This window comes from Podarcis vaucheri, assembly GCF_965113315.1.
Source record: "Podarcis vaucheri genome assembly, chromosome: 10".
Taxonomy (NCBI): domain Eukaryota; kingdom Metazoa; phylum Chordata; class Lepidosauria; order Squamata; family Lacertidae; genus Podarcis; species Podarcis vaucheri.
In genome coordinates, this window is record NC_138748.1 from 55,720,735 (window position 1) to 55,748,147 (window position 27,413).

At 43.8% G+C, this 27,413-nt stretch overlaps 1 protein-coding gene across 9 annotated transcripts in view; it reads left to right on the forward strand.

Annotated features, from left to right (window-relative positions):
• IQSEC3 (IQ motif and Sec7 domain ArfGEF 3) overlaps positions 1 to 27,413 on the forward strand; it is a 150,326-nt gene that overhangs the window by 76,770 nt on the left and 46,143 nt on the right. For 7 of the 9 annotated variants that reach the window (XM_082240395.1, XM_082240400.1, XM_082240397.1 and 4 more), the window contains exon 3: positions 17,067 to 17,355. In XM_082240395.1, coding sequence (XP_082096521.1) covers positions 17,067 to 17,355 — 289 coding nt within the window. Of the gene's footprint in view, positions 1 to 13,369; positions 13,509 to 16,424; positions 16,508 to 17,066; positions 17,356 to 27,413 lie in introns of those variants that run through there. The other 2 variants (XM_082240402.1, XM_082240401.1) reach the window with 2 other exon arrangements.

Sequence of the window (27,413 nt, forward strand, 5' to 3'; positions counted from 1 at the left end):
CTGCTGTTTGTGCTTGTTGGGTAGTACCCTGGACAGCATGAGCTGGGATTTATTGGCTCTCTCCTTCCGAAGCTTTGGTTCCTTGCAAACTCATCCCCGTAGTAGCTGCAGCTATTTTCATCCTGGCTGCTGACGGATTCTGTGGCTGCCCTCAGGTGACTTGAGAGGGTTTTGTGAACAAAGCGAGGCGTTCTTAAGCGGGCTTTGAGGAGGGGAAAACAGGCAGACTCCAGTTATGTCATACATTTTCAGAAGTTGAGCTCTCTCTCTCTCGAGTTCCTTCCTCCTGAAGAGAAAGGAAGCAGAAAGGAAACAAGTTTCAAAGGAAGAAGTCAGAATGCATTAAGGATCATTGCACTTCGGATCCTGGAAGATTCGTTCTGATCATACATTGTTTGTGTTTTATGGGCAACTCATGTTGAGAGCCTGAGGCTGATAAACACAGAGAAAACAAATTTGTGGTTTTGTGTTTACCCTGCTTCACCCTTTCCCTTGTTTAAGGTTTGAGCATATATACACCATACCGTTTCAACAGTATTGAAAGGTATACTGTTATTACTGCAATGCCTTGATTTCTGTTTGCATGGGTTACTGGCTGGTCACAACTCTTTTCTCTCCAGGAAAGAATGCTGTTGAGACATATAACTCAGGGCTGGAGAACATCAGGCCTGCCACCAACCAAAGCCCTCCAGCCTCATCTGTCTGGCCCCTTGGACTCTTCTTAGGCCACATTTTCAGCAGGCTTACTTCATACTCACCTTGAGTGTTCTCATGGAAGAGAGGGCTACCAGAGACTACCAGCCGTGATGCCTATGCCCTGTCTCCACAGTCAGTGGTAGTAATGCTTCACAATACCAGTTTCTGGAAACCACAGGAAAGGAGAGTTTTCTTGTGCTTGGTGTAGTATGGTGTAGTGGTTAAGAGCGATAGACTCGTAATCTGGCGAACCGGGTTCACTTCCCCGCTCCTCCACATGCAGCTGCTGGGTGACCTTGGGCTAGTCACACTTCTCTGAAGTCTCTCAGCCCCACTCACCTCACAGAGTGTTTGTTGTGGGGGAGTGAAATATACTCGGAGTTGAGAGTGGATTTCATGTTCTTTATTCAGCTCATAGTAGTGAGGAGGAATGGAAGTTCCCCCACAATATCTGCTTTATATTCATTATTTACACAATGGGCTGCACGTGATTGGCTAATTCCGGGATTCTCCTGTAAGCCAATCAGGTTGTGGATTCACTTCCACCTGGAGCTGGATTGGGTGGCTCCTGTGGACCAATCATACTGCTGCATTGTTCTAGGACCAATCAGACTGCTGCATTTTGGATCCTATTGTTCTAGGACCAATCAGACTGCTGCATTTTGGATCCTATTCAACTCAGTACATAACAGGGAGGAAGGGAAAGGAGAATGTTAGTCCTTTGAGACTCCTTTGGGTAGTGATAAAGTGGGATATCAAATCCAAACTCCTCCTCCTCCTCCTCCTCCTCCTCCTCCTCCTCCTCCTCCTCCTTCTTCTTCTTCTTCTTGGGTCTCGCTTGTGGGTTTCCCATAGAGTGGCTGCTGTGAGACCATTGGACTAGATGGGCTATTTGCCTGATTCAGCAGGCTCTTATTGTGTTCTTATGTTCCTGCCTCCCAGGAATGGAACTCTGTGATAATGCCTCTTCGTTGTGTGGATGGAGGATAGCAAAGGGATATTTGAGTGTTAAGAAAAACTAGCCCACTCTGCAAAGGTACATTTTTCCTTTTTTGCTTGGCATTCTTTTTGCCTCTGGCCGCACCCACCCTTGGCATGTTGCCCACATGGGAATGTGGGCACCTTGGCATGAAAAAGGTTCTCTGCTGCTGATATAAACAACATATGTAATAGCACAACACCGGTAACCATATAAAATCACCAAACCTTTGTGGCAAGAGAGGAAATCAAAAGCAGGGCTGCTGCAGATTAATCAATTAGGTTAAACCAATTAAAGACATTTTGATAGACTAAAAAAAAAGTTCACCCAATTAATTGGTCAGCAGATTCTAAATCGGTTTTGGAGAAAAGTAAAGGCTCTACAGATGGCAAGCAGCATCTTAAAGAGGCATTTCTTCCTGCTGTGACACAGAGGTGTTCATAACTTTAAAACATCAGCCTGCCTTGAATGCAGGACCAATTCACACATTCCACAGAGACACCTAGCAAGGAGCTGCAATCAATCATGGTTCTCTTCTGAGCATACCAGAGTGATACTTATATTTGCAAGGACAGACTTGTCTCATTAGTTTATTATAATTTTAGATATACATGCAAAACCTCTTCCAAAGTAAATTTTTTTTAGGTGTAACCCAAGTTGCTTTTTAGTGTAGACCTAAAGATGTAAAATGTGAATGGAACAAATGTTATGTTTGGAAGTACTCATAGCATACCAGGACTACACATGCCAAGTAGCTATAGCTACTTGTTGTGTGAGTGCTGAGTTGACCTCTTCATAATGTGCAAAAGGGCCCTTGAGTGCATGCCTAAATAGTGTAATAATGTGCTACGCAGCTGCTGATTTCTGTGGAGACTGAGTTGCAGGGATTGGGCCAGGTCAGGGCCGTTGTCTACTCTGTGCTCATCCACTCTTCCGCTTGCCCCTTGCCTAGAAAGCACAGGTCCAAGCAGCTACTTCCTTGCCCTGCTCCTTTCCCAGGGAAACCTGCTGTTCAGTGCAGGGTCCTTGCCGCGGGATCACATTCATCCAGTGCTTTACCAACTGCACTGGCTCCCAGTGGAGTACAGGATCAGGTTTAAGGTGCTGGTTTTGACTTTTAAAGCCCCATGCGGCCTAGGACCCATGCACATACTCTCCTGGTATGCCCCGCAGAGGACCTTAAGGTCCACAAATGACAACATTTTGGAGATCCCAAGTCACAAGGTAGTTAGATTGGTCTCAACTAGGGCTAGGACCTTTTCAGTACTGGCCCCGACTTGGTGGAATGCTCTGTCACAAGACACTAGGGCCCTGCGGGACTTGATATCTTTCCGCAGGGCCTGCAGGACAGAGCTGTTCCGCCTGGCCTTTGATTTGGACTCAGTCTGACCCTTATGTTTTCCCCTCTCCTTACGGTTTTGATCTAAGGGCTAATTTTAAAATGAGGCTGCATTTAAAACTGCATTTTAACCCGTATTTTAAATTGGTTCCCCCCTCCCCATTATGTTTTTATCATAATTTTACTGGTGTTAGCCACCCTGGGCCTGGCCCTGGCAGGGGAGGGCGGGGTAATAATAATAATAATAATAATAATAATAATAATAATAATATTGGAGCAAAAGTCAATCTGGAGAAAACTCGAATTGCCCTTTGCTCTGATTTTGCACTAAAGAACACCCCCCCCCCCCGGGAAACCAATGAGACAAGAGTAAGTGTGGACAAGCCCTCTAACTTTCGTAATTTAACACATGTTAAGCTGTTGGAATTTAGGGAATGGCAACATACAAAATCATAGCTAAGGCCTAGCGGGTGCTGCTACTTACTATTGCTATGTTGCTTTATTCACTGTGTTCCACAGCAAATTGTAAATAATAGTAAAATACACAACAAAATCTATGAAAAACAAAAATAAGAGTGAAGCATAATGCAAGACAATCAAACCATAGAAACAGCCACCACCCCCATCCTCTAACACAGGCATAGGCAAACTCGGCCCTCCAGATGTTTTGGGACTACAACTCCCATCATCCCTAGCTAACAGGACCAGTGGTCAGGAATAATGGGAGTTGTAGTCCCAAAACATCTGGAGGGCGAGTTTGCCTATGCCTGCTCTAACAAAACAAGTGTAACTACCATAGTTGGCCAACTGCTGCAAAAATAAAACAGCACTCAAATGGCTCTGAGGAAAGAAATGTCTTTGTCTGGCTCCAATAATATGTCAACACCAAGTGAGCCTCCCTGGGATAGTATTTTCACTTTTATTATTATTGTGCTGTGTTCAGTGCAGGAGGAGAGTCTTAAGGTAACTTAAATTGTAGTTTCTCAGCCTCAGTTCTCCTGTCTGTAAAACGGGAACTGCAATAACAAACCCTTCTGGCCTCTGTGAAGGAGAACAAGAATGAAGCTGATGTCTGTTTGCATTGCAAACGGTAAATAAAGGGACCTTCGTAGTCATGTGATGTGCTTTATATGTAAGAATATCCTTTTGTCGGATGGAATATATTTCCTTCCTCATTCAGGCCTTGCTGCCTCACAACCCTCAGCTCAGCTCATTGTAACTGTGGGATTCTTTTTTATGCTCGGCTGCGCCAGCAGGCTTTTGTCAGCAAAATTGGTGATGTTCAGGTCTGCCTTGGGGACAAGAAGCTGAGAGAGCTGAGTCGAAGTGGCAGAAAGACTGCTGCTGAGAGGCCAAGTTTTTCTTTCCCAGGGCGCCGAGCAGGCGGTTAACACTAATTCAGGCTGCCATCTGTTTCTTCCATCTCTAAAAGGTCATGTTTACCAAATAATGCAAAGGCAAGAGGAGTCTAGGGTTAAAGGGAACGTAATTAAACTTTGCAGTGAAGGAAACACTCTTCTTTCCATCCACTTCCTCTGTGTTGCCCCTGGTGCTTTCAAACCTCATTGATGTGTGTGTGTGTCTAGATTCCATGCAAGATAAGCATCCTGATTCCAACAACAGCTGTCCATCGAGGCGCAGGACAACTCTGTGTCCAGGGCGGCTGTCTGCCAACTCCATCTGGTACGCCGGCTGAGACCCTACCTTCCTGGACATTGTCTCGCCAGAGTGGTGCATGCTCTGGTTATCTCCCGCTTGGACTACTGCCATGCACTCTACTTGGGGCTACCTTTGAAGTTGACTCGGAAACTACGAATAATGCAGAATGCGGCTCCTAGACTGGTGACTGGGAGTGGCCACCAGGACTACGTAACACTGTCGTTGCCCTTTAAAGCTCTAAACGGCTTCAGGCCTGTATACCTGAAGGAGCATCTCCACCCTCATCGTTCAGTTCCCTCACTGAGAGAAATGAAACTACAAGGAAGCAGGCAGAAGGCCTTTTTGGTAGTTGCACCTGCCCTGTGGAATGCCCTTCCAGCAGATGTCAAAAAGACTATAGAACTTTTTGTAGACATCTGAAGGCAGCCCTGTTTTGGGAACCTTTTAATGTTTGTTGTTGTGGTCGTTGTTTCCCCCTGTATTTTTGTTGGAAGCTGCCCAGAGTGACTGGGGCATCCCATTCAGATGGGCAGGGTAAAAGAAATAAACTATTATTATTATTATTATTATTATTATTATTATTATTATTATTATTATTATATTTATTGACAGGCTGGTATGTACTCTATTCTGAAAAGAGAATTCAATTCTGCACTGAGAGCACCATGAGAGCATTCACTGATAAACAATGAATCCTGTGATCTGCCTAAACAGTGCACTCCAAAACAGGATGGCTCCAGATATTAAGGAGATCCTCAGCAGAGTGCACTCTGATAGACCCCACCCTTTTTTGTGGATCCTGGTGGTGGCAGTGGCAGGTAGGCAGCCATTTTAATTTCTAGAAATGCTCTGGAGTTACCCTACATTGTGGGCATAATGGAAACTTAAAATACGAACATAGAAAGCTGTCTCACACCAACTCAGACCATGTGTCCATCTAGCCCAGTGCTGTCTACACGGAATGGAGAGCTGATGGGGATTGAATAGCTGTGTGCTGCTGCCAGCCAGGCCTGTGGCCAAGAGTCCAGAGCAGGTGTAAGTGCCAGTAGGCCCTGCCGATTGCCAGGTGCTAAAGCCAGGCCTGAGCATAAAATGTTTGCATAAATTTGCACATCTATGCATTTAAATATCCACTGGCCTCTATGGAAGGTAGTTGCTGGCACTGGAACGTTCCAACGCACCTTCACTGAAAATTAGCTGCAGACATTTGCAGAGAAAGCATGGAATGCACCCAACAGATGGAAGCAGGAAGTTTTAAAATATTTATTTATGCAACAGTCACTCCACACTTACCAACATTTGAACCAAGTTTTATTTGAAGCGATTTGGAGGGGAAGCTACAAGATCAGGGACTTGTGATCCACCTTTTGCATCCCAGATTAAGAAATCGTGTACACAATAGCAGAGTTGATGGCTTCTGGCTGGAGTTCTTGGTTCCATAGAGAACAACAAGAGAGTCAGCAAAGGCCTGTGGCTGAAGCTTTCTGGAGTTCTCAGTTTTAAAGATTTTTTTATTAAAAGATTCTCATGAGCAACCCTGACGGCAGCTTTTCGCCTCTTCAGTTTTTAAAGTAGGACCAGGTAGTAGACATGAGGTCAAGAAGGCAGGCCCTCTTCTGGATTGGTAACTGTTTAAAGAATAAGAAGCAGACAGGGCAAATGAACATTGGTGCCTAAAATGCAGAAACAGACAATGGGAATGATAAAGTGGCTGACACACCTTTACTATAAGGGCAGAAGATAACTTAGGGGAAACACGATGTTTGTAAGATTATGAGTGGTGTGGACAGAGCGGATGGAGAGAAACTGTTCCCCCTCTCTCACCATTGTACCAGAACTACTATGGATCAAACAATGAAATTGAGGAGCAATAAATTCAGCAGAGGCAAATGAACTCACACAACACATAACTGTTGCTGCTACAAGTTGTGGTGATGGCTACTTACTTAGATGGTTTAAGGGGGGATTAGACAAATCAATGGAGGGCAGATTTTTTCCATTGACTACTAATCATGATAACTTAGTGTCAACCTCAATGTGATGTTAAATGTGTATTTTCATTTAATATACACATTTTCAAAACAAACACACAGATGATCTAACAAACTATGGCTTGTTCCTTCAAAGTTTGTTTTGCATTGCTGCATTTGCGCCCATCTCATTCCTTTGGAGTTTGGTGAGCTTCTGGAAAGAGATGGTGAAACAAACCATGGTAAAGTAAGGGTCCTGGGTACACACGTGATTCCAAGCCACAGTTAAAACAAACCAAAATTCAGGAGCCAACAACAAACCATGACTTAAGATAATGGTTTGTCAGCAGTAAAACAAATTATAGTTCAGCTGTTGGACCATAAATGTTATGTGTGATCCAGGCCAATGGGAACTTTCCTCTGAATGCAAACAGCATCTCTGGAGACGTGATTTTAATCAGAACTGTGATGAGGTTTATTGCCTCTCCCTCCTTGCCTGCTGTGATTCCATATTATCAGCCCCCTGCCCCCAGGAGTCGCTACTTGCGCTTCTAAAAAACATGCAGACTAAACGCAAATAGCATTTCACATCATGACGAGTTCAGCTCTGAAATGGCACCTCTCTTACTAGCAGCATTGTTTCTGCTGGGGATGGGGTGGGTATGGGGAGAGCAAGCAGCAGAGAAACATCTGGCTTGCCCACTATTTGAATGCAGAGTCAATGAGCTGTTGGTGTGATCCGGCAGGGCTCTTATAAATTTGGAATGCTATCAGCAAAATAATATAAAAAAAGTCACTATTGCATTCCCAACACCAAATTGACTACATCTGTTTCATATAAACCCTAACGACTTTTTTTGACAATGTGTAAATGATGCTGCCTAATTAAATTTATTTTAAACGAGGTAACAATTTTGTATTTGAATAAATGTTGTCTGTTTGTTAAATAGGTGCTGTGGGTTTTTAATGGCGCTGCCAATTGATTCAACGCTTTCAGCCAATTCATTGTCTTGCTTTTTCCACGGAGCTGTTGATGAATAAACTCTTTGAAATAAATATTTCAGCCGCAACATCTCACTGTAGGCCATATTTTTAATCTAATGGAGATAGCTCTCTCTCTTAACAGATAAACACTGGCAAAAATAATTTCTTCCTTGAAAAATTACCCTCGATTGTGTCTGAATCTGGAGGCAGTCAGCAATTATTTATGGCTATTAGTAATCATTCATGATAATAGCAATTACTTGGTATTTCAGTGATTCACTTTTAAGGAGAATCTTGAAGCCAGAGAAAAATTGACACAGCCCTAGTCTAAATACCTGTTGGCTGTTCTGAAGAAACCCCTTTCATGACTTGAGGATTAAATGGGTGTGTGAGAGAATCAATTATGTCACCTTGAACTGCTGGGAGGAAATGTGTAATAAATAATTTTCACAAAAGGGGGAGGGGACCCTTTGCCTAGCAAAGTTAGTAGCGAAAGATAAGCCTCCTCCCCAAAGCATAGATGATATGAGAGAGCAATAAGGAGAATGGCCTTTTCCCATTCAAGGGCCAAATTCTCTTTCAGGCAACTTTCCAAGGGCCACATGCCACTGAGGGGCGGAGCCAGGGACAAAAGTGGGCAGAGCAATAAATGCACATTTTACCTTTGTGGTATGGGCTAGTGGTTTCTGCACACTCTCACACTCCCCTTTCTTTTCTCTCTCCAGACAAGCAAGAGGCCTGATCAGAGTTCAAGAACATGTTTCAGTGAAAACACTCAGGGTGTGTGGGCTGTGACCTGGAAGGAATTGAGGGCCAGGTGTGAGACCTAGTGGGCCGCTTTGGGGCAGCTGGGCTGGAAGTTTCCCATGCTTGTGACCAGGGCTTTTTTCCCCAGCCAGAAACTCACTTCTGGCCATGGGAGCCAACTCCTAGGGGCTGAGGTCCCTTCGGCCTCCCCAATAAAATATTTGAGGGGGCTGGCTCCCCCTAGTTGTTGGGAATTGCCGTTCAAATGGTGTGTGTGCACTGCAACATATGATTGATTATATTTCATTATATTTTTAATTCAAGTTATATATTATATTATATTATATTATATTATATTATATTATATTATATTATATTATTAATTCAAGTTGGCACCCCTGGCTCCATCACCTCTCAGGTGGGTGCCATTGCCATTACAAGAGAACAAGAGCTCATGGTGAGTTCCAGCACCATTTTTTCTAGAATTTTTCTTTGTAGAAAAATAATGTAGAGCTGTAGGCTGCCCTTCCGGATGTTGGAGGGCAGGGCCAGATAGCACACGGATGCTAGGGTTGGGGCTAGGAGGTGTGCTGCGCTTTCTCAGTACATACAGTGTGCATGTCGAGGGCGAATGAGTGCACAGCCCTTAAGGAAAACGCCAAACAGAATTCACTCAGTGGCTTGGGATCTTCTGCATGCAAAGCATACACTGAGCTACCGAGCTCTGGCCCCTTTTATGTACTAAGCTGACATGTCATGAATTTGTGTCTTGCCTGAGGATAAGAAAGGGTTGGGGTTTTTTCTTTTTTCTTTTGGTTTTCTGTTTTGCATGTGCGGCTTTTAGAAAATTCTGAATAAAAATGGGCCTGACATTCTTTCCTTTATACAACACACAAAGGCAAGGGAAACTCTCCTTACAATTCCTGCTCTAAAAATACACTTTGCAACCATTCTCTGACCATACAGGCAGCTTGAAACAGTAGGGGATTAGGAATTTTAAATTTAGCACGGAAATAACTCACACTGCAAAATGCCTCGCAGTGTTGCGGCACTGTTTGGTTTCGCTCTGACCGAGTTGTGACCCTTGTAAAATCCCTTGCCGGACATGCACAAACAGTTTGGAAATTGGAATGGGAGGGCTTGCTGTTTGTTAAAGGGCACAGCAAACTGGGGGTGCTTAGCATGGGAAATTGCACACTTTCGTATGCCTCAAAGACAGAACCTAGGTCCTCTTAATGAGAGAACATAGACATTTGAGTCTGCTTCTGTCTGTTTTGAACTCTTTCCTACCAACAGCCACTATAGGCCAACAGAGCTGAAGAGGCTTGCAAGGGGCACCATTTTATTTCAGATCCTGGAGTGAAACAAGGAATTTTTATCTGTAGGAGCAAGATTTGCAGCAAGGTTCAAGGGCCTGCTCTAGAATATGGTCTAGATTCAATTCTGAAAAGCAGTATATGTGTGTGCGCTGATGCATGTGTTTATGGTGGTGCTGGTGGTGAGAGAATGTGGGATGCCCATGCCCACTTTGCTTAGTCTTGTTTTGACCACATCCGCTGCTGGCAAGTGTCCTGCCATAGGGGTAGCCAAGAGAAAATGTGACCTTCTGGCTGAAAAAAGCACCCCCATGTCTGTATTATATCAACCATAATAATAAACAGAAGCCCCCAAATAGGTAGCAGTAGGGCTCCAATACTTTGGCCACCTCATGACAAGAGAAGACTCCCTGGAAAAGACCCTGATGTTGGGAAAGATTGAGGGCACAAGGAGAAGAGGACAACAGAGGACGAGATGGTTGGACAGTGTTCTCGAAGCTACCAACATGAGTTTGACCAAACTGTGAGGGGCAGTTGAAGACAGAAGTGCCTGGCGTGCTCTGGTCCATGGGGTCACGAAGAGTCGGAAGAGTCGGAAACGACTAAACGACTAAACAACAAGGGCTGTATAAGTGGCAGTGACAGGTTGGGAGGCAGATTTATATATATGTGTGTGTGTGTGTGTGTGTGTGTATATATATATATATATATATATATAAAATTTGGAGTACAATGGAAATCTCTGTGGTTTGAAGATTAACCAGGCGATGCACTGGAGAATTGGGTCATAGCTAAACTTACAATTTACTGAAATCTGTTAGTGCACTCCAGACTCTACTCAAAAGAGAGCTAGACTCCTATGGTGCCACCTCTCTACTTTCTCCTTGCCTTTGTCAAAAAAGAAACTGTGGGGTTGGAACTCCGATTCTCCTAGGGAGCTAGCAGGAAAGGTTTCCCCCCTCCTTCAGATACCATCTTCTGTTCTCAGGACAGAGGCTGCTTAAGGAGCTTAGTTTACTGCAGAACTTCCTGCATCTTCTCTAAAAAACACAATTCAGATATATTTGCCAGGTTTTTCTGGTAGGGTACCATTGACTTTCAAAGCTGGAGGACAAGCAGAAGCTGAACAAGTGAATCTGCCTTCATCAGCATCCCTCTGTGTCAGGAATAAGCACCACCTGCTGAATTTCTGAATGTTGTCCAAGTGTTGAAGGTGCAAGAGGCCAGACTAACATTTCTATTTGGCTTTGAGCTCATGGCCTGGGAGAGAGCAGGAAGGGTGGGAAGGGTTTCTGGGGATCCACAACTTGTTGAATAGGTTTCCCTTTCTGTGTTGTTACAGGGTTTGCCCCCATCTCCTCCCTCCCTCTGTAATGGCTAGGGCGGGAAGCTTAAGACATAGTGGGGACACGTACTGGGGGCTTGGAGTTGTTTTGATGCTTCTGTACAACTTGGGCATCCAAACCCATGTATGCAGCCATGTTTGGTGGTACAATAAACATTCTGTTTCTGCTGCTTTTTTGAAACTGCAAAAATAGAGAGATTGTCAAGCACATCGTCAAACTTATCATCAATTATTATTATATTTGTAACCTGTTTTTCAATCTGAAGGTACCTTGCAGGACAGTCATTTGTGAATTGTGCTCAGAAACGTACTGGGAGCCAATGTATGTCTTTCAGGACCGGTGTTATGCGGTCTCGACGGCCACTCCCAGTCACCAGTCTAGCTGCCGCATTCTGGATTAGTTGCAGAGGTAGCCCCAAGTAGAGGGCATTGTAGTAGTCCAAGCTGGAGATAACTAGAGCATGCATCACTCTTGCGAGACAGTCCGTGGGCAGGTAGGATCTCAACCTCCATACCAGATGGACCAAGGAGTTCTCCATATCTGCCTGCCCCTTGTTTCCCCAAAACAGTACTTCTGTCTTGTCAGAATTCAGCCTCAATCTGTATCATCCGCATACTGATGAACACCCAGCCCAAACCCCCTGATGATCTCTCCCAGTGGCTTCATATATAAACAGCAGTGAAATGGATGAACACAGATTGGAATGGAAATTGTTGTCTTACATCCATTGTTCTGAATAATGAGTGAGGTGGGGTTTTTTAAAAAAATTCTCCTGTATTCATTTTTGAATACAATCTTAACAATCTAAAAATAAAAGATCAGAAAGAAAAAGAAGGGAAAGGGAAGGACATTATGCAACACGCAGGGACCATTTTAAAAGTTCTTCCCCATTCCCTACCAGCTTCTCCATCAAGCAAGTTTGCAGCAATGTGATCAGAACAATGCACCGCTTCTGTGCACTGCTTATTTATAGAACTGCTTGGTTCTTCATGCACAAGTTACATGTGCAATAGTTACCACAGGCAGGCCGCAAGACGCCTAGCACACCTGCACTTTTAGAAGCAATTCAACGTGCTGGAGTACCGGACTAGTTCAGGGGCCTGCTGCCCCTTCTGCCTCAGAAAGAACCTCACAGGGTGAAGGCCTAAAGACCTGGTATCCCTTCAGAGGTTGTGCTGGCCTGGCTTAGGGTGACCAGATCCAAAGGGGCACAGGGCCATCTGATATGCCATTGGCTGTATTAAAGAAGGAATTCCAACAGGCACAACTTCTTTTTCATTTTCCAAATGACAAGCTTCATCTGCCAAAATTCACTTTCCCATGTAACTATTAAAGGCACATAATAACATAAAAAGGCCTCTGCTGGATCAGACCAAATGCTAGCATTGAGTCCTGGATCCTGTCTCGCACACTAATCAACCAGATGCCTACAGGAAGCCCATAAAGGGACATTGGAACTCTCCCACTCATGAACCCTAGCAACTGATCCCTAGTGTAAGATGCAAGCTGTCTTTGATACTGGAGGCAGCATATAGCGATAATGACCAGTAGCTATCAATATCCATATGGTCCATGAATTTGTCTAATCTCATTCTAAAGCCATCACCATGCCCTGTGGAGGTGAATTCTATATTTAACTATGCACCGGAGAAGTACGGTACTTTCTTTTATCTGTCCTGAACCTTCCAACATTCAGTTTCATTAGATGACCTGACCTTCTAGTGTCCATGAGAGAGGAAGAAAAACTCCCCTCTGTCTATGCATAATTTTATAACCCATGTTTGCTATTTTATCTCTCTTACTCTCCAGTTTTTCTAAATTAAAACAAAACAAAACAACCAACCCAAACAGTGTAACCTTTCCTTGTAGAGGAGTTGCTCCCATGCCTTGATCATCTATCTGATCATCCCTTTCTGCACGCTTTCTGCACCCACAATATTCCTCTCTTCCTCTTCTCCTGGTTATCTGAGTAAGGGCCAGGGAACGGTGCAATGTGTCTCTGAGGGGATGTTGATCTTTAGCAAAGCCAGTGTAATGTGGGTTGTTGCATGTATTTCCCCCCTAGTGCTAAAGCTCCTTTGCTTGTTTCAGCTCCATCTTCATCTTGCTGCTATGGAAATGAGAATTAGTAAAAGCTTTCTTTTTCTTTCTCTCCCTGGGAGAGCTGTCCTTGCATAATCCTGCAATGCATTAATATTCTTGTCTTCATGACATCACAGTGTGTTGCCATGGAAATTATTGTAATGTCACAAAAATTTGTATTATGGATTCACTGAAAATGTGGGCGAAGTTTGGAGCATGGTTTAGGCCCTGATTTGCTCTGCAAATCAGCAGGAAGTTGGGAGCAAGTTAGTAGGAAGTGTTCAGGCTTACAGCTATTGTGAGGCAAAAGAGGTTTTAAAGTTTGATATTCCAAAGAGTGCCCATCAAAATGCATTCTTGTACCAGTTTCTGCCCCCTTTCATTTTCATGGTAGCAACTATTCTTTTTTTTATTTTATTTTTTAAAAAATGATATTTATTGAGAATTTAAAATTACAGGGGGAAAAAAGAAAAGAAAGAAAAAAAGAAATTAAACAATACAAGTCAATAAAAAGAAAGAAGAGAACAAAACACACAATACATCAAAACCAAAAACAAAAGCAAACAAAAAATTAGAAACAAATCCAATATTCCCAAATCTTTATCTTTCGTTATCTTGTTTCATCAACCTCCTCACACCTCCCTTTTTTGTATTCTAGTTATTAATTATCTCAGCAAATCCTTTCCATCTTTCACTATGTTCTGTCATTAAATTGTCTTAATTTATTTTAACCTTATCTTACCATAAAAAGCCCTAAAACTTAAAACTTCTTTGTACATAACTCCTTATAGCATTTCTACTAAAGCCAAATAGTTTCATTCCAACATTTTTTCTAACACTCATTAATTTTACAATATTTCTCTAAATGAATTTTTAAACTTTCTTCCAATCTTCATCCACCATCTCTTCTTCCTGGTCTCGGGTTCTGTCAGTCCTTTCTATCCATTCCATTTAGTCCATCAACCTGGTGATCTTCTATCCAAGGCTCTTAACTCTTTTCCATGTCCCTTCTGCAGATCTTCTTCATATTTTACTTTATCTTCTGCTGGTCTTGTTCTTAATTTCCTTCCTTTATCGCTGAGGAGTAGATCTCGGGGAGACTCCAACCTAACAATGTCTTTATCCCTTCTCGACAGGTCAGCCCATTCTCCATAGTCAGCACTAAAATCCAAAAGGTATTTCAAGGCATGTTTCAAAGTCCCTCCAAAGTTAAAGGCCCCGACAACTCCAGAGTCCCCCTGGCGCAGAACCAGATCCCAGAAGCCAGAACAGCCCTGCATAGGAGGATCTATCCAATTTCCCATCTCCAATCCAAACAAGACTCCATCTTTCCCAATCTGACTTTCTCCAGGTTCGGTCATCAAAAACAACAGCTTAAGCTCCTGCAAGGCCGCGGCTTTTTCCACTTGTATTACTTGAGGTTCAACAGCAACCTCCTCCTTTGTCTTCTGCACAACTTGCCCTGTCAAAGCAGATTCCTGGGTCGGTTCCTGAGTGGTTTCTATATAGGTGTTCACTGTTTGTCCAGAATTATTAACTGCAACAGTCATCAAATCCATCTTCTCATGTAGCTGTTCCAATAAAGCGCTTGTCTTGCAAAAAGCAATCACTAAGGCGTCTTCTGGGCACATTCTTGTTCAAGGTCAGTGTCTGGTTCTCACGATCTTTAATCTCTACAGCTGGAGAATTCCCCAGATCGACTCCAACAACAGTTTCAAAAGCTCCCTCTAGGGGAAACAATTTCTATTTGTATCCGTCCTTTTAAAAGCAGATCCAGCAACAAAATTACTTTCGTTTTTCAAATATTTTGTTCCTTTTAAATGCAAAAGGAAACATTGGAATCAATATGTTTCTCTTTTTTAACTATCTATCAACAAACGTTTTATTCACAGTCAGTGAACTTTCCCAAAAAGTCTGTCTTCCTAGCAACCCGTTCCCAGGTTCAAGGCTGTGGAAATTTATCTTTCTTTACTCTCTCTCCTGCAGGCTTGAACAATCTAAGATTTCCCCCCTCTTCTCCTGCTTCCAAGGGGGGTTTAGTAGTTTTAGCTGATGGAAATTTAGTCCTTTGCAAAAGACTTTCCAGACTTTAGCTTGCAATGTCTTTGCTTCAAACTATTTACAAAAGCGAAAGGCGGACTTCCTGTTTAGAACCTTCCCGCTTTGGTGCCAAATTAAGATGTTTCATAGTCCAATTTTCCGTTCTACTCACGGGTAGTTGTTTAAAGTCCAATTGTCCACAGGAAAAAGTCAGCGTTCTCCAGCAACAGCAATGCAGCTTCACTCCGTGAAAAGAGCAGTCGATTCGAAGCACCGCGCCGCTCACCCCACGTCGTTCCGGATCCCTGAAACCGGGTTTCCCCACGAGTAGGGGAGGCGCAAAAGGTGCCTGCCGAATCCCACATCCACAGGCTTCTCCCGCCTGTTGTTTTTGATGGGTCTCCGCCTCGCCGTGGCGGTCCAGACCCTAATTTCCACGAAGCGGATTCCTCCCGATCAGAGGATATCCGCCATTGCCGGAGGCGCTAACCCAGAAGTCTCCCATGGTAGCAACTATTCTTGCCAAACCACTAACCACTTCTTAAACTGTGTAAAGTTAAAAGGAAGGTTTTGGTTTTGATGTGTTTCAGAAGTCAGTGTGTTGGTGAAAATTATAGGGTGGGCCCTTAGATCAGTGCACACTGAATTTCTTTTTGTGTGTGCAAGTGTCTGTTGGATCATTGACTGTGTGTTACTGTTAGTGATATAATTTCTGTTCTGTTTTTGTTTTGTGCCTGAGGATGGGAGGAGTCTAGATGCAAATTCAGGATTTCAGCTCCATAGGTGTGTAGGGAAAGAAAACACACATTTTTCTGGGAGTCTCACTGAACACAATGGGCCTTACTTCTGAGTAAACATTCTCAGGCTAGGGCTTCAAGCAATAAAAAGAACAATTAGGGAACCAGCAACTTATCATAATTTGGCTACTTCCTCCTGATTGGCAGTAAGTTTTGCAGTAATTTTAACAGTGGTGGTTTTCTTTTTCTATTCATCTGTCAAACTGCTTTCACCACACTTCTACTTCCTTACCACTTAAAAAAACTTGTACATAAAGCTATGAGTACAAATATAAAACAAGCACCGAAAAGAACAAGCACATTACCTCATACTCTGCCTAAATGAAAAACACACAGATAAGTCTTACACAACACCACTCATTTCGAGAGTTAGACCTACAAAATATTCCCTTCATGCTGTTATCATTACATACTGATAAAAGTCCTTCTCTCTTAGGCCACACTTTATATAAGGGTGCTTACAGCACCAGAGAGTTGTATGGCTCTGATTTGGTCAGGGCTCTTTCATCTCACAATTTGGCTGTTACACTGCACATACCTGAGGCATACCCTGTAACGTATAAGTTGAATACAGACACTTTTGTTTTTATGCCTTGGTTGAAAAGGATTGGCCTATATCTGCCTCATGAACACACCCAGTGTAGGCCACCTGCTAAGCATTTTGGCCTCTCAGGAGCTCAGCAAGGCTCCCATTTTTTTTGCAGTCTCAGGGAAGCAGCAACTGGGGGAAGTCATGACCCCCAGTGGGTTACCATACATTGTGTGTGTGTTGGCTTGGTAAGCCACAGTTGGTGTAGGCCTCACCTCACTTTATATTGCCTCAACGGCCTTGGTGTGTAACACAGCGGAGGAGAGGAAGGAGCGATGGTTTCCCATGCCCCTGCCACGCTCCTCGTAGTAGTGCAAGGGCCTACTCAGCGCCAGCTTTTTAACCGGAGCCCAGGAGCTTCCGTGCTTCTGCCCAACCACAGCGACGATGCTCTGCGGCTGTTTGCAAAGCCGATTAGCTACTGAAGGCTAGGGAATGAACACGAAAAGGGGATGCAAAAAAAGCAAAAGAAAAACAAAAAAACCAAATAAACAAAAGAGAAACGTTGCGTTTTGTTCACAGTGACGATCCCTGCGGTTCAGCCAGCAAGAAACCCGGGTGTGACGCGGAGGACCCGAAGGAGGCCAGCAGACAGGAAGGCAGGTCCGACACCTTGAAGTTAAAAGCCCGGCATGCGGAGCTGCAGGAAGAGCAGGCGGATCAGGCTGCGGGGTGCTCCCTTTTGGTGCAGAAGGCCAGCCTTCACCATACGGGTTCCCCCGTGAGAGGCCAGCGCAGCAAAGGGGCAGCCACATGTTCCCATGCCGCCACTTCCGATTATGAGCTCTCCCTTGACTTAAAGAATAAACAGGTACACCAGCTTCTCCTCATGCCGTGGGAGACGGGGCCGGGGCGGGCTGGGGGCCATTGATCCACTCTCTAGCTTAGTTTCCATGTGCATCACCACTGCCCCGCAGACCACCGCCATTGACGTGGGTTGTGGGGGGAACGGGCATAACAAATGTGGGAAACGACCTTGACTCAGAGGCAGAGCACGCGTGTTGCATGCAGGGAGTCCCTGGCTTCAGTCCCTGGCATTTCCATTTAAAAGGAGCAGGTAGCAGACATTGTGAAAGACACCCACACCCACACCCATTTTCTCCCTGCCTGAGATTCTGGAAAGCTGCTGCTAGCCAGAGCTAGTCCTGGGCTAGATTGGAAAATAGGCTGACTTTCTACATTGCTCTTCAATGTTCCCGATGCAGGATTTCCGCACAGTTCAGCCAGAGGACAAGAAATTTGCCTAAAGGGCGCAGATTTCTGTCACGAAACCAAGACATAGACCAGCTCTCAGTGCCTGTTACTTTTGGGTCACGGTACCCAGGGATACATCATTCACCCCACAGACCCTTCACCAAGCAGTGCTATACAAGCTGCACCCCACAATTCAAAATTGGTCCTCTTACTCATCTGACAGATAGATCAAGGATTGAGGCTTTGCATACCTTACTTTGTCCCCCACAGTGAAAGGTGTCTGAAGCAGAAGAACTGCAATGTATATTCATCACTGCTCCCCACTTTTTAAAGTCAGCCATCCAAGGTCTGCTGTATGCACTGCAGTTATCACAGGGGGTTCAAAGCCCAGGGAAAAGAAAACATGTAGATCTGGGTTGGTGTTTGTTAGATCACTGTGTTATGTGCCTGGGTCTAGCAGGGACCTAACACCTGATAGTTAATCAACAAAATATCACAACGGCACTGAAGACGAGCTCCTAGATTTGTTGTTTTGCGTGTTGGTCTTTTAAAAAAAATGTGAATAGACTCCTTCCTGTGCCTTTAGCAGCAGCATAGATGGGTTGACAAAATGCAAGGGGTCCATACAGGGGAAATGATGCAGCTGAGATGCACCAGGAGCTGGTTCTTCACTGCATTTCTGGGTACCAGGCCTAGCTTCTGATCTCATTGTGCGTTTATACATGTTTTGGGCTGCATCTATCACACATCTACCTGGCTGGGAGCAAGTCCCAACGGACTGAATAGATGCACCAAGGATTGTTGTGTTTACTTCTTCATTGTCACTGTTGTTGTTCATCCAGATAATTGTTTTGGCTCCTTCTGAGCATCCATTTCTCCATCCAAAGTCCAAGTTCATTACATTTCTAGACTTCTGCACTGAAACCTGTACTGCAGCCTTCTTCAACCTGGTGCCCTCAAGGTCTTTTTGAACTACAATTCCCATCAGCCCTAGCCCAGCATTATGGGAGTTGTAGTCCAAAACATCTGTAGGCCACCAAGTTGGAGGGCTAACGCCGAGAGAGGAACCCATAATGTGCATCCAGTTGTATACTGGGAAAATGATTTTCCAGTTATGCATTGGTGTTATGCCAAAGTCCCGAAGATGCAAGACTGAATTGGGATTTCCAGCTTTTAATCTTTTAAGAAATCCTGGTCAGGAGGTGGCGTCTCCACATCCTACAGAGCCTGACCAGTAGCAGAACCAATGGGTCAGAGCAGCATACTGAGGAGCCAGGCAAGTTGGGGTCGAACCTAGCAGAATCTGATGGAATAGGATAGAACATGGCAGAATCCAAAGTTTACTGGCTAGTACTAGTTTACTGTACCCGTTGCCTGAAGCCTTGCTGGTTGTGCCAGAAAATCCTGACTGGCTAATTGATACGTCTAAGAGAGAAACCAGTAGCTCTTTGCCAACTTGTTTGGAAGCAAAATGGGGACATTCATTCACCTTTTGTAGCCAAAGCAGCATTACCCACATACAGTGTGTTTCTGCATATCTGGGAGAAGTGTGCGAAAGGAGATTTCTTTTAAAAGCACTCCCCTGAAAGATGTTGAATTTCCTAACAAAAGGGGTAAAGAGGGGACTGCACATGCAGTCGCATTGCTCCAGTGACTGACGGTTTGTTTGCATTTTATCTGTTCTGGGCTACGCAGCTGCCATCAGATACACCCTCTTATCTTAGCATCCCCATTCCCTCCTGTCACCAGCTGAGTGGAGCTATAATGCCCCATCTGTGTGAGTAAGAGCCCCTGACAGTAGCTAAAGGGCGAGTAGCCAAAGGGGAGGCTGAGCTTAAGTGGGGAATGGCATCTCCATGATTTCTTGAGCCTTGGCTGGCCTACTGGCTCAGAGGAGAAGAGAGGAATCTCCTTCACCGCCAGCCAGTCTCAGCTGAACAGAAAGGTTTGTAGGATCATGTAGTTGGGAGGGTCATCTAGCCCAACCCCCTGTAATTTGCATTTCTATGCCTTCTGCAGATAACTGCAATGGAAATAGAGATGTAGAGATAAAAATTCTAACTGGACAGAACGAGGGCCAGCTCAAGATACTGTGCTGCCTGAAGCAAAGGACAGAAGCCAGCTGGGCTGGCAAGTCAAACTTACCTGAATATTGGTCATGGGTCAGTGACCTCCATGAAGGCAGAGGACAGGCTGTGTGCCACTCACAGCTTCATCCTCCAAAGGTTATACCAGGATGAATGACTGGGCTGGCTACTTACCCCGTGCACAGACCAGCTTGCATGCACCACCTGAGGCAGCTGCCTCACTTGTCTTATACCAAGGCTGGCCCTATGCTGAATTTGGCATGCAAAGTTTTTTCCTCACTCTTGCAACACTGTGACACAAAAGCAACAAGCTCCACCCCCAAAAAAACCCATACAACTATTGAAGGTACAGGAGTCTTACAGTCAACTACATCTGTTCGCCTGACCAACTTGCCCTCTAGCCCGTCAGCTACTTCATTAATAAACATGGTAAAATATAAGAGGAAATCTACATAAAACTGCTCATAGTCACAGTCATTTTATTTATAAACTACAATTTCCACAAATGCATCTATATTCACAGCAAATGTATATACAAAAAAGAAGTCCAAATGCAGTAGAATAACAACAATGCATAATAAAAAGTATACTTATTGCTACAACAGAACAATACAAAATACCAGCAATTAACATGCACCAACATTTAAGGAAATGTAAAGCTCACCAATAGGAAAAAAAATACCTTCACATCCAAAAATTTGACCCAAAGCTGATGACACCAGTAACTATCCAGCACCCGCAAAAAGCCAAAATTCCCCCTTGAAATTCAAACGGAAGTAGCTTCCTTAAGAAGGGTAGGGCAGTGCTTCTCACATTTTAGGTGTGGGGGTTTCACCTTGACCCAAGCTGAAACCTAGAAGTCAGGAATCAGCCACAAATTTATTTCTTGAGAAGAAGAGACTGCAACTTTTTCTATGTTGGCAAGCCTTGGTCCAACAAGACAAACTTTAAAAATCCAATCATTTCCTTTCTTTTTGTTTTCTTACTAGTTAAACCCAGAAAAGTTTGAAAACTGGAGAAGTTCAAATGTTCCCACCACCTCCCTTGAGAAAGGCAAAATGAAGCAACAAAATATAATTGGAAATATATTGCATGGAGAACTTTTTTTAAAAAATAAAGGATATAGGTGAAATCAAACAAACCCACAAAAAATTCCTGGGAAATGCAGTACAATTGGTATTTAATGAATCTAGAGATGAACAAATTAAATCTACAGTCCGTGATCAAGAATGAAAGCTAAAGCAGTAGCAGAGCTCTGTTTCAGTGAGCAGGCAGCCTCTGAAAAATGGAGATTAACAGCACAATCATGTACATGAAAATAAGTCCCCCTGTGTTCAGTGGAGCTTACTCTCTGGTAAGCGTGCATGACACCTGCAGTCTAGCTTATTGAAAAATAAGGCAGCTATAGTTTATTCATTCATTTTATTTTTTTTATTTTTTTAAAAAAGAAAACTTTACCAATTAATGCAGCCTTCATCAACCTGATACCTTCCAGATGTTTTGGACTACAACTTCCACCAGCCCCACCAAGCATAGTGTTGGTTGAGGTTGATGGGAGTTTTAGTCCAAAACATCAGGACAACACTACCAGGTGGTGAAGGCTGACTTAATAAAAATCTCTATTTGGGGGGGGGGAAATTAGCACAGATAAAACTGAACAGTGTGTGAAACAGAATTAAAAATTAAGAGTCAAAGTCCAGAAAGGCTTGGGTAGAGATATGTGTTTTTAAGAGCTTAAAAGATCATTCCTGCCTCCCGGATTGCCCAAGGGAGGGTATTCCAGAGATTGGGTGCCATCACCGAGAAGGCCCACTTCTGTGGGTGAAAATCTGCTGGGTGTGGGGCAACCAACAGAGTCCCCTTAGAAGATCTTGGTTAGGTCCCTACCCGGGGAGGTGGTCTGCTGGTCCAAAGTTGTTTAAGGCCATAAATGTCAGCAACAGAACCTTGAACTACTTTTGGTAGCTAACAGTGTTTCTGAGAAGGTGGTATCCCATTGTATGGCCTGGTCTTAGCAACCAGTTAGGTCAGATACCTGCTGAACCTAGGTACCAAACCTCTTGTGCATTAGGTCCTATGCATAACTTCATTTTGCACAAGTTTCCACAAGTCTTTATTTTTTGCACTGAGATGCAGAAGTAGAAATATCTGCACGCATATCCCCCATGATGATGAGCCAGACCTTTGGGCCATCAAGCTCAGCATTGTCCCTACGGACCGGCAGTGGATTTCCAGGGTTCCCAGACAGAAAACATTCCCAGGCCTACCTGGAGGTGCTGAGAATTTGAACCTGGGACCTTCTGCCTATAAAGCTGGTTCTCCATCACTGTCATGTCTGTGTCATGCACTTAAACCACTTTCAAACCTGTTTCACCCTCATGGCTCAGATCATTGGTCCATCGAGCTCAGCACTGCCTACACTGGTAGCAGGTCTTCAGGGTCGCAGGTAAGAGCCTCTCCCAGTCCTGCCTGCAGATGCTGGGGATGGAACCTGGGACTTTCTGCATGCAAGGCAGATAGAAAGAAATTTCCTGCTACTTTTGCAGCAAGGGCTTAGGCATTCAGTGAAGCCATTTAGGGCTGCCTCCATTATTAAAACAATGTCCCCCCCGGGAGCATTGCTTAGAAAAGTTTGTGCTCCTGCCATTTATTTAATTCTTATCAGGGATAATTCTTATCCAACAAGAAGCTGGAGGTGTAATTGTATAGTCCAGCCCAAGTTCAGAGTGTTTCAGTTCCTCCGTTTTAAATGGAAATGTTAATGGACTGGGCTGTTTGGTGTTTGGTTGTTGTTGTTTTTGAAGGGAGGGGTGTTGTTGCTGTTGTTTTTTAGTACCCAATTTAGATTTATGTGGAAGTTCAGTTGGGTTGCGTATTTTTTTATGTTTTGTTTGTTGTTTATGACCACTTGTGTTATGTTGTAGTTATGCATTAGTTCACATTATAAGCTGGTTTGAATTGTGGAAAAGCAGCATACAAATAAAATTATTTATGAATGTATGCATGTACGTACTTTCCTATGGCCCTTTCCCCCAAATCAAGGCTTCCAGTCAAGGTTTGCCTTGCCACGCAGCAGGGAGAAGCAAGAAGGCAGATATAGACAGGGATTGTTGCAGCAAGACTTTTTTTTAAGTGTTGGCCATAGCTGTGATTGTGTGTGTATCATTTGAGCTCCACTCCAGGCAGCAGGGATTTCTTGGCCTGGCACAGTTCCCAGTTCCAAAAAACCATGTGTCCGTGATGGGGATCTTTGGCACAGAATTCTAAACAGCTTCCCCCAATGTTAAGGCTACAATGTTTAATCAATTAATTGGTTAGACAAGTCTAACTAAAAGCTGCCTGGTTAATCGAGCCACAGATTAGCATATTTTAATTTAAGTACTTAAAACACACACACAACTCCCCTATGAGGAAAGGTTACAACATTTGGGGCTTTTTTCGTCAAAAAGAAAGGCGAGTAAGGGAATGATAGAAGTCTGGACCTCTCTTCTTCCTAGCCCAAGCAAACCCACATGGCAACAATGGTGCAGTGGCGTAGCGTGGGTTGTCAGCACCCGGGACAAGGCAAGTAATTTGCGCCAACTAACCCGTGGATTTGCGCCCCCTAACCCGTGGATTTGCGCCCCCTAACCCTAACCCCCAGATGTTGCGCCCGGTGCGCCCGGCCTCCCCTGCACCCCCCACGCTACGCCACTGCAATGGTGTGCTAGTTTTTAGCCAATTAGAGCTTTTCGTACATAAGGGAGCATTCAGACACATCTTTGTCCAAGGTGATGCCCAAGAAGTACTTCTCAAGGGGCTGATGGCAGCTGGTCTACATGTTACACCTACCATGGGGATTGTCACCCCTATGATGCCAGCTTCTCATCTCTTGAGCCCATCATGTAGTGAGTTCCTTCTTGCCCCAGATGGCAGACATGGCACTCTGCACAAAACACTGTATGTTCTGCTGGGAAAAGATGTTGGAAAACTATACGATGCAAGCAGGTCACTTGCCCTATTTAATCTAGTCACACAGTCACTGTGCCATGTTAAGGGTAGTCCTTTTATTTCAGGCTAGCAATTAAATCTCAAAATTTCAAATGAGAGAGGTTGAGTGGTTCCCATCTATTCACTCCTACACACAAACTCCTAGAGAAGCTGTTGATTCATCAGAAACCTCAAGTGGTCAACCACATAGCTGATGGTTCCTACTATTGTGGCCACCATGACATTTTCAGCTTTATTAATAGCAAGGCATACTTTAATCAGCTTTGTAACAACTAGGCCATACATTCAGGGTTCCAAGCTACACATTACTTAAAAGTGTGCTTATAAGTAGGCTTTCATCCTTAGCAAAAGCTGCTATTGGGGTTCAGATCCACATCAGCACTGCAGTACGTGGTGAGTCTAACCCTTTGTCCCATATTATTTACTCAGCAAAATTGCACCCTGCCGCTACTGTTTGTCTCCAACAGTGCTATTTGCAGCAAATAGGACCACAGGAGAGACACTTCACTGCACAAGTATTATTTTATATATCTTTCTTTTTTAAATGTATATGCTTTATTTAAATGTGCTCATTTCCTCATGGGAATCTCAGGGCTTAGTGTGAGCTAAGGCTTTAATATGGGGTGCTGTTTTCTTCTTTTTATTCAAATAATCTAGATTTTCAAGACAGCCTGCAAAGAGAACCATAAAACAAATGTAAAACAGATCAGAAACATCAGAAACAACAGCAATTATCATGCAAAAAATAAAAATAAAACAAAAATACAAAAAATACAAAATAAAAATACAAAAAGACAAAATAAAAATACAAAAAGGTATAAGATCAGTTAATATCCTGGGCACCCCCCCTTTAAATGTCTAAAACATGGCTCCCCAAGCAACCTGGAGATATTTGATATCTCCGAGTCTCTCAGTTTCTGCGTAACAAGCCTAAGATACAATCTAATTTATGGATATTGTCTGCTGCGCTTATACCATGTGTCTGTTAGAGTGGACAATGATTGGCCACGATTTTGGCCTTAAATGTAAATAATTCACTGCTAGTACACTTAACCATTTCCCCCAATGCTAATGCTGAATCTGCCGTGTGGAGTCTCCAGCACATGTTGCCGCATTGTGACTCAGCAAGTTGCACTTTGATCAGGACATGAGAGAGTGCAACCCAGACATGTGCTGAAGGGTTCATATGACCTGTGCAGCATTCCAGCATCATTGTAAAAATGGCAACATGTCAACCAGGCCATATGAATTCATCCTAAATCATTTGCTTCTACTGTCCATCTCATATACTGGATAAAATGGGGTTGCAATAATGTTTTATTCATTAGAGTAGAGCCCAGTGGGCAGAAAGCGTTTAGTCCTCCTAATCACTCTTAGAACTTGGGAAATGGAAAAAAGAGATGCTTTAATTATTCAGAGAAAGACCCTCAGCCCAAACTGATTCTGACTTATTGACAAAATCCATCCCTTAAGACATCCAAAAGTAATTTGGGGGAAGTGGCACAACTCTACGCCACTCAGAATTCTGGCCCTAATTCTGGCTGCCTTCACGGGCAGCCTATTGTGCTCAACTGTGTCCCCATATGGCCATGCGCATCAGCAGATGCATCCGGCCAGTTCAGTGGGCCCTAGATAAGCACTGTGATGTATAGACATGCACATCAATATGTGCACATATAGTTGTATCAGCTGCACCTGTGGAAGCTTGCATTCACACACACGTCCTTTGCTGCCCCTGTTTCTAGTAACTGCTGATAGACAAGGCAGGGGAAGACGGAAGAAAATGTGCACTTCTGCAAAACCTCAGGATTCCCCCAAGCCTGTTGATACCTCTCTCCTGCAAGGATAGTGCCATTTTGGCTACATATGCAACAGCATTCATAACCTGAGCATTGGAAATAGAGGGAATTGTGTACATACTTGTGCAGGAGAGAAATAACTGGGGTGGACGTTTCTTGAGAATCATGCAGTGTGATGCTCAACCTTATTCAGATGTACCTACGGGACCGCCTCTCCTGGTATGTCCCACAGAAGAACTTATGGTCTGCAAGTAAAAACATCCTGAAGATCCCAGGCCACAGAGAGGTTAGGCTGGCCTCAACTAGAGCCAGGGCTTTCTCGGCCGCGGCTCCAATCTGGTGGAACGCTCTGTCACAAGAGACTAGGGCCCTGCGGACCTGACATCTTTCCACAGGGCCTGTAAGACAGAGCTGTTCCACCAGGCCTTTGGTCAGGGCGCAGCCTGACCCCCTCCGCTGGCAATCTGCACAGAATTTTCTTTAATGGTTGCCATCAATTTGATTTTAATTAATTTTTATAATGAAAGGTTCTTAGAATGTTGGATTATTTTGATTGTTGTTAGCTGCCCTGAGCCCAGCTTCGGCTGAGGAGGGTGGGGTATAAATAAAATTTATTATTTATTATTCTAAGTAATGGCATCATTAGTAAGGGCAGAGAGCGGCTGGTGTTCCTGTGGCAGCATGATCAGTTGGGTTCCCATATGGTAGTCTGCTTATCAATGCAAAGGTGATTTCCATCACTTGGCCCTCCCTCTCCAATTCATTCATTTTATTAATTGAAATCTTACAAACCCCCGTTTCCTCCAGAACTCTGAAGAAGAACAAAGTAATTTATCAGGCGAAAGAAGAACGAAGCCAACCCTGGTCTCAGTAAATCTCTACGGGGATAATTAGTGTCCATCCTTTCAACTTTCTTCACCAATTCCATCCATCACCTGCATTAGCACCACCGCTGCCATTGTCACCTAATGATCATTCATGGGGACCAAAGCTGGGATGATGTATATGGTGTGGACCGAAAGCACACTCCAGTGGTCCTCTTGTTAAGCTTTTATCAGTGAAGTAGCAAGAAGGAGACTATTGGTACAAAAAGTCTTCAGACAAACCGGGCAGAGCATTCAGGCTCTGTGCACAATGCCCAGTTTGGCCATGGTTTCCTTGACTAATTCAGTGGGGGTTTTTCTGGGCATTCATCAATAACTAGCCCATCCAGGGTGTTTGTATCTTCTCACTCCTCTTGATATTTATCCCTGGTGATATTTCTAACCTCTTAAACCAGATCTTAAGTTCTTTTTGGGGTGTCATTGCAGGACACACATCACCACTATCTTTTTCTCCCTTGTTTATAGTTCTTACATTGCTGATTATTATTAAGGAGCAAAATATTTAGAAGTGGAGGGAGGTTTTTGGTTCATCAATGACCCTATCTTGCTGAGGAACATAAGGGTTATTTTTAATAATGATGATGTCCCACCTTCCACCCAGAACCAGGAGTCAAGGCAGCTCACAAAAATTAAAACAAATGTAAATAAAACAAAGAAAGTTAAAAATATAGAAATGATAATATGTAAAAGGTAATTAAACTATATAAAATTAAAAAGGGCCAAGAGTACTCTATGGACCAGAAGTTTCTAACTCTTGGTGTATATGCTTGGATCGTTTGTTCTAACAAATAGGGTACATATAATAAATATTTTTAAGCAGCACAGCTGGAATCACAGAGTATGCAAATACATAAGGCTAGATTGGATGATACTCATCCCCTGACTCTGCCTAGCACATGGGGGGGGGGAGTGTGC